The 14089-nt window shown below is 42.3% G+C and overlaps 2 protein-coding genes across 5 annotated transcripts; both read right to left on the bottom strand.

Annotated features, from left to right (window-relative positions):
• Positions 1 to 762: 762 nt before the first annotated feature.
• LOC101738204 (splicing factor 3A subunit 1) lies at positions 763 to 11117 on the bottom strand. Of its 4 annotated transcripts, XM_062668954.1 has the most exons (10): positions 10837 to 11041; positions 10595 to 10718; positions 9197 to 9397; positions 8035 to 8837; positions 7317 to 7616; positions 6356 to 6547; positions 3025 to 3247; positions 2462 to 2625; positions 1244 to 1399; positions 763 to 1038 (listed from the first exon to the last, which is right to left on the bottom strand). In XM_062668954.1, the coding sequence occupies exons 4-10, from the start codon at positions 8809 to 8811 to the stop codon at positions 937 to 939; spliced, it is 1914 nt and encodes a 637-aa protein (XP_062524938.1). In that variant the 5' UTR covers positions 8812 to 8837; positions 9197 to 9397; positions 10595 to 10718; positions 10837 to 11041; the 3' UTR covers positions 763 to 936. The 4 variants fall into 4 exon arrangements, with proteins under 4 accessions (XP_062524938.1, XP_004925258.2, XP_021203059.2 ...); XM_004925201.4 differs by lacking the exon at positions 10595 to 10718 and having other exon boundaries at positions 9197 to 9361; positions 10862 to 11117; XM_021347384.3 differs by having other exon boundaries at positions 10595 to 11041.
• On the bottom strand, positions 3222 to 6349 carry LOC105841499 (transmembrane protease serine 3-like). Its single transcript, XM_012689653.4, has one exon. It carries the CDS (start codon positions 4719 to 4721, stop codon positions 3930 to 3932), a length of 792 nt encoding a protein of 263 aa, XP_012545107.2. The 5' UTR covers positions 4722 to 6349; the 3' UTR covers positions 3222 to 3929.
• Positions 11118 to 14089: the final 2972 nt, after the last annotated feature.

Raw genomic sequence — 14089 nt, 5'->3', positions numbered from 1 at the left:
GGTGGTGGTACCTACCCGTGCGGACTCACAAGAGGTCCTATCACCAGTAATCCACCAGCTGGCGATCTTCTTGTATACCTTACTCACAAGTGGGCTGAAACCTTCGAGAGCTAGGGCGAGGGTCTTGCTGTAAGTCTGAATATCGTGAAGGCATTCGACAGGGCCTGGCATAGGGCACTTCTGTCGATGTTACCATCTCACGGAATCCCCGAGAGACAGCAAGTGGATCGCTAGCTTTTTGGATGGGGAGAACATCACAAACTTAAGACGGTTGCTGCTCCGATACCGTGGCCATTAATGCTAGCGTTCCACAAGGTTCGGTACTCTTCCCCACGCTTTTCATCCTGTATATTAATGATATGCTATCTATTGATGGCATGCTTTTTTTATGGCTTAAATGGATGGACGAGCTCACAGCCCTGGTGTTAAGTGGTTACGGAGTCTATAGACATTTACATAATAGTCGTCGTGGCCTAATTGATGACGTCTGGTGCATACGTGTTGAGGTGTTGAGGATGACGCATTTACGTTGTAGATATCTATGGGCTCCAGTAACCACTTAACCCAGATGGGCTGTGAGTTCGTCGAACCATGTAAGAAAAAAAAAGCTGAGACACCGTGACTTAAACCGTATTGTCGGTCATTGATCAGCTGGCGATCCTCAAGATACTTCAAGAGTTCACATATATTCTTATTGGGAATAAGAGGTCTTGGATTAGGGGTGTGATAGGTCAGGGTTACCAACAATAAATAATTACAATATTATTTGGTAAATATTTAATTTTCCCACCATTAGATAATTTCAATGAATCTTTTTATCACGACTAACGTAACAACCTATTGACTGAATGTCAATATTCTGATGTAAATTCTGTATTAATTCTTCCAACGTGTTTCGCAGTCCCTTATCATTAACTTTTATAGTATTTTTTTGTATTATTTCTTTCTACCGCCTCGTTCCTTGATCTGTAGCTGTATGACGGCACCCGGGGGCACGTTGTAGTACGCCAAGCTGTTAGTATCCTTGAAGAACAGACCCTGGAACAATACTTATATATTATCTGATGGAAGATTCTGCGAAGCACAGCTCTTGCTAGGGTTCGTGTTAGCAACAACGTCAGATTTGAGCCCCATGAGCTCACCTATTCGCCTGACGCTAATATGGTCTGTCAAAACCGGGGAAAAAATATGGCTAATCATTTGTTACGGTGAGCTATGCGAGTATTTGAGCGTGTCGGGATACCTCGTAGTGCAGCTTCTGCTTGGCGGTGGGCATGTTGGTGGCGCGCTGCAGCATGGCCTTGAGCTCGGCGACGGCGGCCGACAGCGGCAGCGTCAGCGGCACCGCGCGCCCGTCCAGCCGCCACTCCGCGCGCTCAGGCGCCGCCGGCAACGACACCTGCCGACACAAGGGACAAGGGCATTAGGGTACAATATCATACAATTAACATAATGCATTCCTGGTGGTAGGACGTCTTGTGAGTCCGCACGGGTAGGTACCACCACTCTAGGGCCCTGAAAACATCCTTGGGCCCGCAGTCTCGCAGTCGCGGACCAGTCCCACGTACCTACCCCGCGCGCCTCCTAAGCGCGGAGACCTCGTAGGAGGTACGGGTGCTTTTCAGTATATTATCAAAATAGCCCTTCTACTCATATCTGTTCATAAAATATTTATAACTATTGATACAGTGCGCCCCACGATTTTTTTACAATAATATAATTTTTTCTTAGACTATTTTTAATTAAAATTTATTTTCTATTTTTTTAGTTGAATTTTAATTTATTAATTTTTTTTTTCAATATTTCAAAACTTTCATCTGATACAGTCGGTAACTTATCCGAGAAATAGGTAATCAGCGGGCCTGGTGGTTTCCCATCTTGGTTTTGACGCAGACACTCAGGGTCTCAGGAAAACAAAAAATCGCTATTCCTGATTATCCTAGTAAGGATAACGAGTCTAATTGTTTAAAATATTGAATTTTAATCGGTCCTTAATAAGTATGCCAAATTTCGAATCAATCTGACGTTTTGAAGGGGGTCAAAATCATGTTCAAAGATTCCGTTACTTACTAACATACGTATGAAGCTAATAAAACCGTATTAAATTAGAGCACTTCTGTCTACATATTAATATTGGGGGTATATTAATAATACGCGCGGGTGGGTACCACCACCGTGCCTATTTCTGCCGTGAAGCAGTAATGCGTTTCGGTTTGAAGGGTGGGGCAGCCGTTGTAACTATACTTAGACCTTAGAACTTATATCTCAAGGTGGGTGGCGCATTTACGTTGTAGATGTATATGGGCTTCAGTAACCACTTAACATCAGGTCGGCTGTAAGCTCGTCCACCCCTCTGAGCAATAAAAAAAAATAAAAAAACACTGGACCGATTTTCTATTTGTTTGTAGTTGTAATGTTTGTTAGCGTAAGAGCAATCATTGTAGTGTTACTGGTAGCCCACCTGCAGGGGGACTGCGCCGGGGTGGCGCGCGAGCCAGGCGCCCTCGGGCTCCAGCGCGTCCTCGGTGCGGGCTCTCTTAGCGGCCGGGCCCTCGTCCTCGGGCTCCGCCACTGTGCCCGGAGGGACTACCGCTCCGAAGTTGAACGCCGGCGGTGGTACTGCACCTAAGGCGATGCAATCACATTATTGGTACAAAATGTACTGAGCGGATGTGTTATGCAAGAAGCACACACAATATTTGGATAGTTGCATGCATTACTGGCACGCGAATCTACAGCTCAACTGGCGTTAGGTGGGGTCCAACACACCGTGGGTGCACAGACCGAAGCCGATACTCACCGACCCACGATGGGTCGGTCCCCTGCACAGAACACTTTGACCATATGATCCCCTCACAGCGATCACATTCAGATGTCACTTTACTCTATCATTCCATCAACTCTTCCTCTAATCTGTAGCTTAACTCCCTAAGACTACATGTACATTGTCCGGCACCAGTAAATCAGGCACGCGATCTTAGCGCCATGTTGTACGGAATGTGTGCAGTGTTCGAGTATACGTACCCACTGGAGCCGGTATGAGCGGAGGTCGGGGCGCCATGGGGGGCAGGACCATTAGCGAGGACATCGGCTGCAGCAGCACAGGCGGTGCCGGGGGCGGGGGAGGCGGAGCAGCGCGGGGGGCAGAGGGGGGCGCGGGGGGACGCCCCGCCCGGCTCTGGGCTGCCCCGGTCACTGGCTTCGGACCTATTTTCTCTTTCTCCTCGTCGGGGAGTAGACCTTTAACCTGAATTGTAATCAATCGTAATGAGTATCTTAAACGAGTTTCGAAGAGAATGTTGCAATAGTATTTCTTATTATGCTCGTTAAAAAAGTGTATCTTCAAATAACCTAAGCTATTACGTCATGTTTACCATTATACAATTTCCTTACTATTTGGAAATGCAGTAAGAAGTTACTAAGGCGTATGTCGCAGAGAGCATGGAACAATTATTTGAACAAACTAATGGCCAACTCCAGGTCAACAGCTTCACGGAACCTATAAACATCAGATATAGTTCACCAAATGAATTCCATGAATTCCGCCACCTCCCTTTATTACAAGTGTTATGTATAGATATTAAATCGCATTATAAAATGGCGGGTAGATGCAAAAATAAACCAGTCTGCTTTGGAATCTTTCATTTGTGCATACACAACAGTATAAGCTAAGCAAGTAAAATAACGAGAAGATAAAACATTGATCCAACACAAGCCCGAAGCGTACAAAGTTAGTCAGTGTAAAATATCAATACTTTAGTGAGCAGGCTTAACTAAAGGCGGGTAATCATCAAGTTAACTGAGCATTTTTAATTGCTTTTAAAAGCTAAATACAAATAAAGCTCATAAACAAACACTTTTATTGAGAAAACAATACAAATTTCATCCGTTCACTGAAGCTTCTGACACCAATCTTACACTAGCTACTATTAGCTCTTGATATGAGTATGAATCCAATCTATATATGGCACAATTGAAGTCATTGTCTCAATTTGATAGGCCTGCTGTCTCTCATTGTTCTCCAAGCAGTCCCTCTTGCGTCCACTGGCCAGGAGTGCTATGACCCCGGTGCTGTGGATGGCTATACCTCCAGTTTCCTGGTGACAAGCGTCGGTCAACGAGCAGGACCGAGCCAAACACATCCCCGGATAAGTAACGGTGCCTTCACAAGTCTTCACCACAACCGATGAAATCTGTAGAGTTCTCTTCAATTTTCCACTGGTATCATTGGTCGACTTGAAGCCTATTAGCTCAACTTCGTAACCGTTCATAGAGAACATGTCAACGGCGCTCAATTTGGCGAACTGTTTAAGGGTGATGGGATCGGTGCGCAGAAGGCCGATGTCGTTGTGAAGCATTCTCGGTGACGCGGCATATCTGGGGTGGACTATTCCGGAAAGGATCGCGATGGCGGTGTCCTGGGAAGGTTTCTGCGTGAGTCCATAGTACACCACCCATGACATCTTCGGATCCTGGATTAGCAAGTCTTCGGTTTTGGAGACGCAGCGCGCGGTGGTCAGGGTCCAGGTCGGGGTCAGCACGCACCCCGAGCACAGCAGAGCGTTCGTCGTAGTATTCGTGAGTTTTAACTCGACCGTCACAACGTACGGGTACTCATCTTCTAAAGCATCTCTGCCTGTGCGCAGTGATTTCGTGCAAACCACAATATTTACAGTTTGCAAAACGAAATATAACATTAGATTCAATGCCACAATACCCATTATGTATTACAATGTTGTTCAACATAAGAGAAATACAATACACGTGAAACATTTTTATTGTTTTTCTGTTTTAATGTTTTATATTTTATTGACGAGATTTTTATTACGCGCTGTGCAATGTTATTCGCGATCGGGTTTCCCAGCAGTTTGATTGATATTTTATTTGTTTAAGGCATTTACGATAGTTTATGAAAACTTTTTTCTGGCACAGTGGGGGTGGGGAAATGTGTTAGTGCTTGTCCTTTTGGGAATACGCTGCCACAAACACAAGTAACTGAGTTTCTTTCACCGGGTCTTCTCATTGGGCCGTGATTCCGACCCGATGGTAGATTCTGCGAAGCACTGTGCTTGCTAGGGCTAGTTTTAGTAAATTCTCTCAGGATGAGCCCAGGGAGCTCACCTACCGGTCCGTGAGTAGTTAGAATAGCCCTTTAGGGTACCGACGATTAGGTAAGCAAAAAAATGCAAGCCCTTTCCTGCATTGAAGGAATCAGGGTTGAAGCCAATGTTCAATGAATCCAATGATTTTTTTATATATCATAATAATACCCTTTTTTGATTCATCCTACTTAATATTATAAATGTGAAAGTGTGTAAGAATGTATAGACATATTCAGAAAAGTACTTCGTAATTTTTCGGAAAAGTTCGTATTTATCGTGCTCTCTCAGTGCAATGACATTATTCATTTTGACACTAAATAATAAAGTTCCATACTATTGGATATGAAAATGTTACTCATTTAATATAATCATTCATTGACTGTTCGGGTGTCATCGTATTCCGATAAAGATCAGAGTTTTCCCGAAGGAAAATAATTTCCCACTACATCTTAATTGTTACTCTTTCACGCAAAAAGTGCTCAATGAATTTTGATGAAGCTTACAATAATATAGCTTACACTGCAGAATAACATGCATGTTAATCATGGTTGTAATGAATGGTAGGTGGATCAATATTTGAATAGTTATGACTATTCACAATCGAGTGCGCGATATTATGAAAGATGAAGATAGAAAATTCAATAAGATCAATAATAAGTTATAGTTCCCGAAGCGAAGCACGGGCGGGTCGCTAATTTAACCCTCAGACACAGCCTACTGAGTTTCTCGCCGGATCTTCTCAGTGGGTCGCGTTTCCGATCCGGTGGTAGATTCTGCGAAGCACTGCTCTTGCTAGGGTCAGTGTTAGCAACACTCCCGGTTTGAGCCCCGTGAGCTCACTTACATGTTAGGGCGAAGCTGATATAGCCGCTTAAGACTCAGTATATAGAAAAAAAAGTCACTAAAATCGAGTGCAACACTAAAATATTTGTATATTATTTTAAATTTTGTGGCTGGATTTATTCGCATTGTTTTCGGCCCCGGTTTATGTACTAGGAGACTCGACACATATTTTTCTACACATGCGTTTAAAATTTGAAAATTTCAAACTATTTTGTTCTATGAAAAAAAAAAAACGAAATTAATAAAGAAACATTTTGTAGTGGACCAAATGGTGTATCTAGAAGAAAAAGCCTCTCAAGGCTATCAGCATAGGTAGGGGGAAAAATGTATAAAAAGGAATATGCGGAGCTCTTTTGGAGGTGGCATTGTCCTTGTCGTTGGCCTGGTGGAAGGGAGGCGGCGCGGCTCACCTTGTGTATCTGCTGGATCTGGTCCTCGAGCGTGATGTGCGCCCTGGCGGCGCGGGTGGCGGCCTCCACGCTGGAGGTGTGCCCGTCCCACGTCACGCGCTCGTCGCGCTTCTTCTCCTCCTCGCCGATCTTCTTACCGATGGTCGTTTCCTCGTCCCCTACACCGAAGATGTCAGTACGACGCTCCGCCAACTACAACAAATGTTTATTATTTTCTTAACAGACTTACAAAATAAGGAGGTTTGCAATTCGACATTTTTTTGTTTCCTGAGGTTTTTTTCTCTTGTGAATTGATTTTGATGATTTGTTTATTTGAAAGCATGGTGCCATTTAAATTTTATGAAGATTTGATCAGTAGTTTTGGAATTATCCTCAATAGTTGCACATTTATTGACTTCAGACGTTTCTCTCTCGTTGTATTTTGTTGAATTCAGTTTTTTATTTAAAATTTGATATTATTATATAAACTTATTTATTTATTTACGTACACACAAAAAAGAAGGCATAGTACCGAGTAATAGGAAAATTATGTACAAAGGCACTGCTTATTTTTTTAAGAAATCTCTTCCAGCAGACCTGCGAGAGGATTATGAGAATAATAATTAAAAGTGATGAGTGTGTGTAGAACAGCTAAAATAACAAATACAACATGAGAATTATAGTAATGCACATACACATAGCAAATAGTTACTGGTGGTAGGACCTCTTGTGAGTCCGCACGGGTAGGTACCACCTCCCTGCCTATTTCAGCCGTGAAGCAGTAATGCGTTTCGGTTTGAAGGGCGGGGCAGCCGTTGTAACTATACTGAGACCTTAGAACTTATATCTCAAGGTGCGTGGCGCATTTACATTGTAGATGTCTATGGGCTCTAGTAACCACTTAACACCAGGTGGGCTGTGAGCTCGTCCACCCATTTAAGCAATAAAAAAATTTATCAAAAAAGTTTGGATGTGGGCATACCTGTTTAAGCGAAGCCTCGATGGCGGCCCCGGGGGCGAGCGCCTCGTCCCGGTCGGTGCGCTCGGCGGCGGCGCGGTCCCGCTGCTCCAGCCAGCGCGGGTCCAGCAGCCCGATGCGCACGTGCTCGGCCACCTTGCTGGCGGGGATCTTCTCGCCGGTGATGGGCGACACGAGCCACTCGTCCCCGGCGGCGGCGCGGGGCTTCGCCTCCTTGGGGTTGTACTTCTTGACGACGACGCGGTCGGGGCGCGGCGGGAGGGGCGCCTCGTCCGCGCGCGGGGCGTCTTGCTCCGTCTCGGACTGAAAAATAATTTACATGAATATTAGCTATGATATTATCAGAACAGCTTTTTTTTTATAATAAATAAATATTTACTAACAATCACACCACGTTAACTGGTTCTGTGCTAAGTTCGTAAAGAACTTGTGTTACAGGTACCAGATAACGGAAATAAATGTAAGATTTTTATTATACACATACATATATTTAATATACATCCATAACCCTGGAAAAAACATTTTATATTTATCATACAAATATCTTCCCTTGGCGGGATTCGAACCCGCGACCCTGTTGTGTAGTGACCATGTCACTTACCACTGCATCAAACGGCTCTGAACTGTATATATAGCATTGAAGGATTTTTTAAATGCTAGCTTTGAAATCAGTTTGTTGATACTGGTTCAGCTTAAATTGTAAAATCATTAAAAATATTACCTCCGAAGTCGAGCTTTCCTCTTCCATGTCTTGCACGCGGTTATCGTCCGGCCGATGGGACTGAGTTCGATCCTCCATTTCCGCAAGTTCCTCATCAGACTCCGATTCCGATTCGGATTCAATTTGCATCTCAGTATCATCGTCGTCATTCTGGTTCCGTATTATATCTTCACCCCTCTCTTGGGCGAGGACGCGGGCTCCGACTTCTAGTGGAGTGGTCGGAGGAGGGAAGTCTCCGGGTTCCCCTGCGGGGTAATCTACAGTTTCAACAACGACAAAATCGTGCCAGTCTATGGAGGCATACGCGAGCCTCTCTTTCTCAATTTTGGCCTCGTCAGCGGCCTTGCGCTTGGCTTGGTGCGCGTGCCAGGCAGCGCGACTGCGAGCTTGTTCTAATATCCCGCTGCGTATCTCAGCATTCAGCTTTGATACTAGTTCTTTTGGCGGCAGCAACACCTTCGTGTACTGCTCAAGCAGACGCGTGAAGTATTGGAACAGTGAATGCTGGGGACGAAGAAAATCAAACTGATGATTACGCTCCTCTTTCTTCATTAAATCCGTTAAGAACTGACGACCGTTTCTGGCGACAAATTGCGCGGTTAATTTCACTATGTCGAGCTCCAGAGCCGATATAGACGGTGGATCAGCGATAAATTCGAAATCTGGTGGTGGGTCGCGCGGCGGAGGCAGTTCTGCAGGAGCAGCTGCCTTGAGGAGCTCCTGCTGGCGGGCCGCTGTGGCTGGAGCGAGACCCATTCGTTGCTGTCCTGATGGCATAGTTGGTGGTGCAGTTGGTTCGGGAACTAAAAAAATACGACTATCAGTGACATAAGCAGACTAGATTTTAATCTTTCTATCAAATGTAAGTTGACCAAGCTGTGCAAATTTTATGTTAGAAGAACAATTCTTTCTTTTAATCAAAGCTGAGACATGATTTGTTTTTCTAGTGTAAAACAATTAAAGTGAAATGTTCCATAAGCAAACAGGTCATATTCATCACATATGTATATAATCAACAGTTGCTATGCTGGCCCACATAATAATATCAACAAGTTGTCCTGAACCCACAAATTTGACAATAGCCTTCTTTCTGTCACATTGTTATGTTAATATTTTAATTAAATTTTATACTAATTTAAATGAATAGAATTTGAAAACTTACCTTTTCCCTCTTTGATCTCTCTGACTTTATGCTGATAGTAAGCATGGTAGGGATCCCCTGAATTAAGGAAGTTGAACTTTGGATTGCCCAGCTCATTCTGTCTGATCCTAGCTTCAAATTCAGGACCATTACGAGCCACAAAGCTGGCAGTTTTATCAACAATATCTATTTAGCTGGGTTAAAGAAATATTTTTGAAAATTCTGAAATAAAACTTTGAGCTAATTTAATTTTGAATATCTTTCTGACTAAAATAAAGAACTGGGAATAAAGAATATTTATAGCATACCGAGCATGAAAGAGTAATAATGAACTATTTAAACATAAACAGAAAACGATATTAACCATAAAATATAGTGAGGAACTAAAATTTTCTTTCATAAACATATCAACGCTTGAAAGGCAAACATGACTAAGCGACAATAACTGCTTTGTACAGAAGTGATAGGCAATAACCATATTCGATGCGCAAAAAATATATATTTCTAGGTCTATTAAAATCATTTCAACCCTACAGCTAGATTCGTTATAATAGAATTTTTTTCAGGTATTTCTTATGTATATTTTAAATTAATTTCAACTTTAAATTAGTCTACTGTAAAGTTCATGCATTGTCGCTTAGTCACATTTGCCTTTCAAGCGTCAATATATTTTAAGTGAAACCTGATTTTAAGGTTTTAAGTATCCTTACTTGAGGAACAATCTCACAGTCCGCCAGGGGTAAAGCAGTTATCAGAGCCTATTGAAATCACAATTAAAATACTCCATACTTTCAGAAATGTTTTTTTTTATTGCTTTGATGGGTGGACAAGCTTACAGTCCACCTGATGTTAAGTGGTTACTGGAGCCCATAGACATCTACAGCTTAAATGCGCCACCCACCTTGATATAAGTTACAACGGCTGCCCCACCCTTTAAACCGAAACGCATTACTGCTTTATGGCAGAAATAGGCAGGGTGGTGGTACCTACCCATGCGGACTTACAAGAAGTCACAAAATCATTTTCAAACAATTGGGCTTTCAATTAACAAAAATATTGACAGAATGGGCTAATTAAAAGTGAATTCAGTTATTAATTTTCTACTTATTGTGGAGATTGCCTATTATCATGAACAATCAAGTCTACAAGATATTAATCCTTTATCTATTTCAAAATGAATTTCTTTGTATTTCAATCAAATTTCCTTAATAATTTATTTAGTAGCTATCATGCTTAGTGTTATCAAAAAATACACACAGAGTTGTTTTTCCAAAATGTTAATAACCAACAAACGAGAATTTGTTAAAATTTCCATCCTTTTTTTTATTATCACATTATTAACTTCCTTGTGCTAGGAAATAATTTAATAATCTTACCAAACCAAATATGCATGGCAAAACAGATCATGATCATACTTACAAAAATCAAACTATGTGACAGTTTAATTATGTATTTGTATCCTTTATGCGAATCGTTGTTTTCTTGGTTACGCCGATTATGTTTTTTAACCATGAATCAACGAATTAATCCAAACTCGAAAGACCTGATTCCGGTGGACAGCGGATGTTTCAGTGCCGTCAATTTGATATCAGAAAAGTATTTAGGATATTTTGATTTCGGATTAAAATGCATTAAAATCGTAATTTATATCTAAATACTACCTGTTTATTATTGTTAAAAGGATACTTCTGACTTCAGGTGGTGGATAAATAATGCCAATGACTGGAGGGGGTGGTGGAGGCGGATCTTCCGGGATCTCTAACGACTGCCCCGGTGGTAGCATTACATCTATAGATGGCATTGTGCCTTCCGTTTACAGCTACTCTCTCAGAAAAGTAGACGATATTTACGCACTATGAACAACAATTTACAACAACAGCCCAAATGACGCTATAAATAACCTCAAAATTTGACAGTAGTAGTAGTTCTATTTTTCCAACTGAAAAGGCAAAGATATCCTACCATACAGCTTAATTTTTGTATATTCTAATCTCTTTCATGAAAAATTAAGGAGCAAAATGAAGTTGATTGAATGATTTGCGGCATTTGAGATGAAATTAAATGAAACGATATAATGTGAGATGAAATATAATCTCAGTGAAATAGTAGTTATTTACTGAGAATTTCAGTAGACTTTTTGGAAGATCCCGAGAAACTCTGTCCAGCGCCTTTGTTTCATTATCCCCATGGAGTTATTATGTACCTTCCCATTAAAATTTTACAGTAGTAAAATTTAGATCCTTTATTGTTCTAAAACAGGGCAAGCAAAGGAATCATATCAAAAACTTTAATTTATAGAAGAAGGCCTTGCGTCTGTTGTATGAAAAGTTATAAAACTATATTAGAATCCGAAATAAAATAGAACGGATTTAAATGAGGTAAAATATTTAACTATAATATAAACAACCAGATGATGGATGGTTGTGATTGGCACGTTTCTTGTCTTACGCTGGCCTCACGCGTCGGGGTGTCTCGGTAATGTTAATGCAATATTTAGGTGCGTTTTGGCTAGCCGCTGTCCCACATGGTTCCGCTGGAGGTGGAGTTAATTTGAGTCAGTGTTTAATAGCTAGTTCATATCCTAATTACACGCGATGCAAGCCTGCACGGGTGAGCAACCACATTTTACCAATTTTTGATTCGAGCAAACATGCAATCAGATTTGAGGTAACATTGCAATACATTTACGAGAATGCAGGTATTTGTTTACTTGTTTTTGCTTAGATTGGTAGACGAGCTCCCGGCCTAGTTGGTGGTAAGTGGTAGAAATAAGCAATAGGTGGTGGTACTTTCCTGTGCAGGCTCAGAAGATGCCCTACCTCCTATAATTGAAGACATGAGTGGATGAACGGGACATGATACAATTTTGTTAATTTTTCAGAAAACGGGTAATAAACTTGTTACTTGTACTTTTTCTTCGTACATAACTCATTCATCAAATGCAAGTTCTAAAAATAACCTTTAAATCCGTAGTTTTAAGGTCTAATATGGTTTATAGGCACATAACACCTTCATTCAATGCAAAAACAAAAAAAAATAATTATACCTAACCCCTTCATCCACTCATATCATCAATTATGCATATAATATTTTTTGTGGGTTTGGCTTTTATTACACGATGTTATTCCTTGATCGTGGAAGCAATTCGTGAAAATGAGTAAGGTACACGTATTACACTAGAAAAACATGTATCTTCAAGCAGGATTCGAACATCGGCACGGTCGCATCGATCGAAACGAATGCACAAGGCGTCATAACCTTTAAGCCACGACGATTTCTAATATATCATAGCGATCATAAATCTACGCAATGTACACTTCTCTACCTACAACCGCCACCCGAGCTAGTGACAGTCGAACACCGCTTACTCGGACGATGTCCCGGACATCAGCATGGGGGAGATTGGGATGGCCTTGGCTCAGCTCAAAAATAGTAGAGCACCTGGTGAAGATGGAATTACGACAGATCTTCTAAAATCCGGAGGGGTTCCTTCATACACAACGGGACTACACCATTGGCGTGGACAAGGAGTCGGGTCGTGTTGTTCTTCAAGAAGGGTGATAAAACTTTGTTGAAGAACTATAGACTGATATCTCTTTTGAGCCACGTCTACAAGGTCTTTTCTAGGGTCATTACTAATCGTCTCGCCCGAAGGCTTGATGAGTACCAGTCACCGGAGCAGGCTGGGTTTCGAAAAGGTTACAATACCGTAGACCATATTCACACCCTCAGACAGATTATGCAAAATTCTACAGAATATAATCTGCCACTTTGCATGGCTTTCGTGGACTACGAGAAAGCCTTTGAGTCTACAGTTCTGGAATTCTTACAGCGATGCCAATTATCACTATATCGAGGTGTTGAGAAGTCTATACGATGCCGTGACAATGACCGTACAAATCCAGGATTGCCAGTCTGTACCTATGAAGCTGCAGTGGAGTGTCCGACAGGGAGATGTTATATCTCCGAAATTGTTCACCGCTGCACTTGAAGATGTCTTCAAGATGCTGGACTGGATAACACGCGGAATCAACGTCAACGGACAGTACATGTCGCACCTTCGATTTGCCGTTGACATAGTCATAATGTCGGAATCGCTGGTGGACCTCAGTCGTATGCTCAACGATCTCAACGCTGCTTCCCGATGCGTGGGACTCCGGATGAACCTTGACAAGATGAAAGTCATGTTCAATGATCAAATCATCCAGGGCCAAGGTATCTCGAATGCAGCAATTGAAGAGGTAAAAGACTTTATCTACTTCGGTCAGGCTATCCATGGCCGAGGTAACTTCAATACAGAGATTGAGAGACGCATACGACTGGGCTGGTCCGCATTTGAGAAATTCCGTGCAATGCTCACCTCGCAAATTCCTCAATGTCTGAAGGCAAAAGTTTTTAATCGGTGCGTTCTCCCCGCGATGACCTACGGCGCGAAAACCTGGACACTGACGGCGGGGCTGGCCCATAAGTTAAGAGTCGCACAGCGGGCGATGGAGAGAGCTGTGCTCGGTATTTCTCTAAGGGACAAAATCCAAAACGAAGAAATTCGACGGAGAACCAAAGTCGACGACATTGCTCTCAAAGTTAGCAGGCTAAAGTAGCAACGGGCCGGTCACATCTGTTGAGCCAGCGACGTCAGGTGGAGGAGGAAGGTTCTCGAATGGCGGCCACGGATGGGTACCAGGAACGTGGGGCGTCCTCCAACCTGGTGAACCGACTACTACCGATGCGGAAGGTGGAGGACCGCATTCTGTGGAAGCCATTGGGGAAGGCCTATGTCCAACAGTGGGCAGATAAAGACTGATGATGATGACGATGATGATGATCATAAATAAGAATAATTGGATATTAACAAGTAAAATAAAAAATAAATATGTTATACGAACCAATTTATTGCCACCAATTTTAATACAA

The sequence above is a fragment of the Bombyx mori genome, chromosome 6 (genome assembly GCF_030269925.1).
Source record: "Bombyx mori chromosome 6, ASM3026992v2".
Lineage (NCBI taxonomy): Eukaryota > Metazoa > Arthropoda > Insecta > Lepidoptera > Bombycidae > Bombyx > Bombyx mori.
This window is presented reverse-complemented; position numbering and strand designations above follow the sequence as displayed.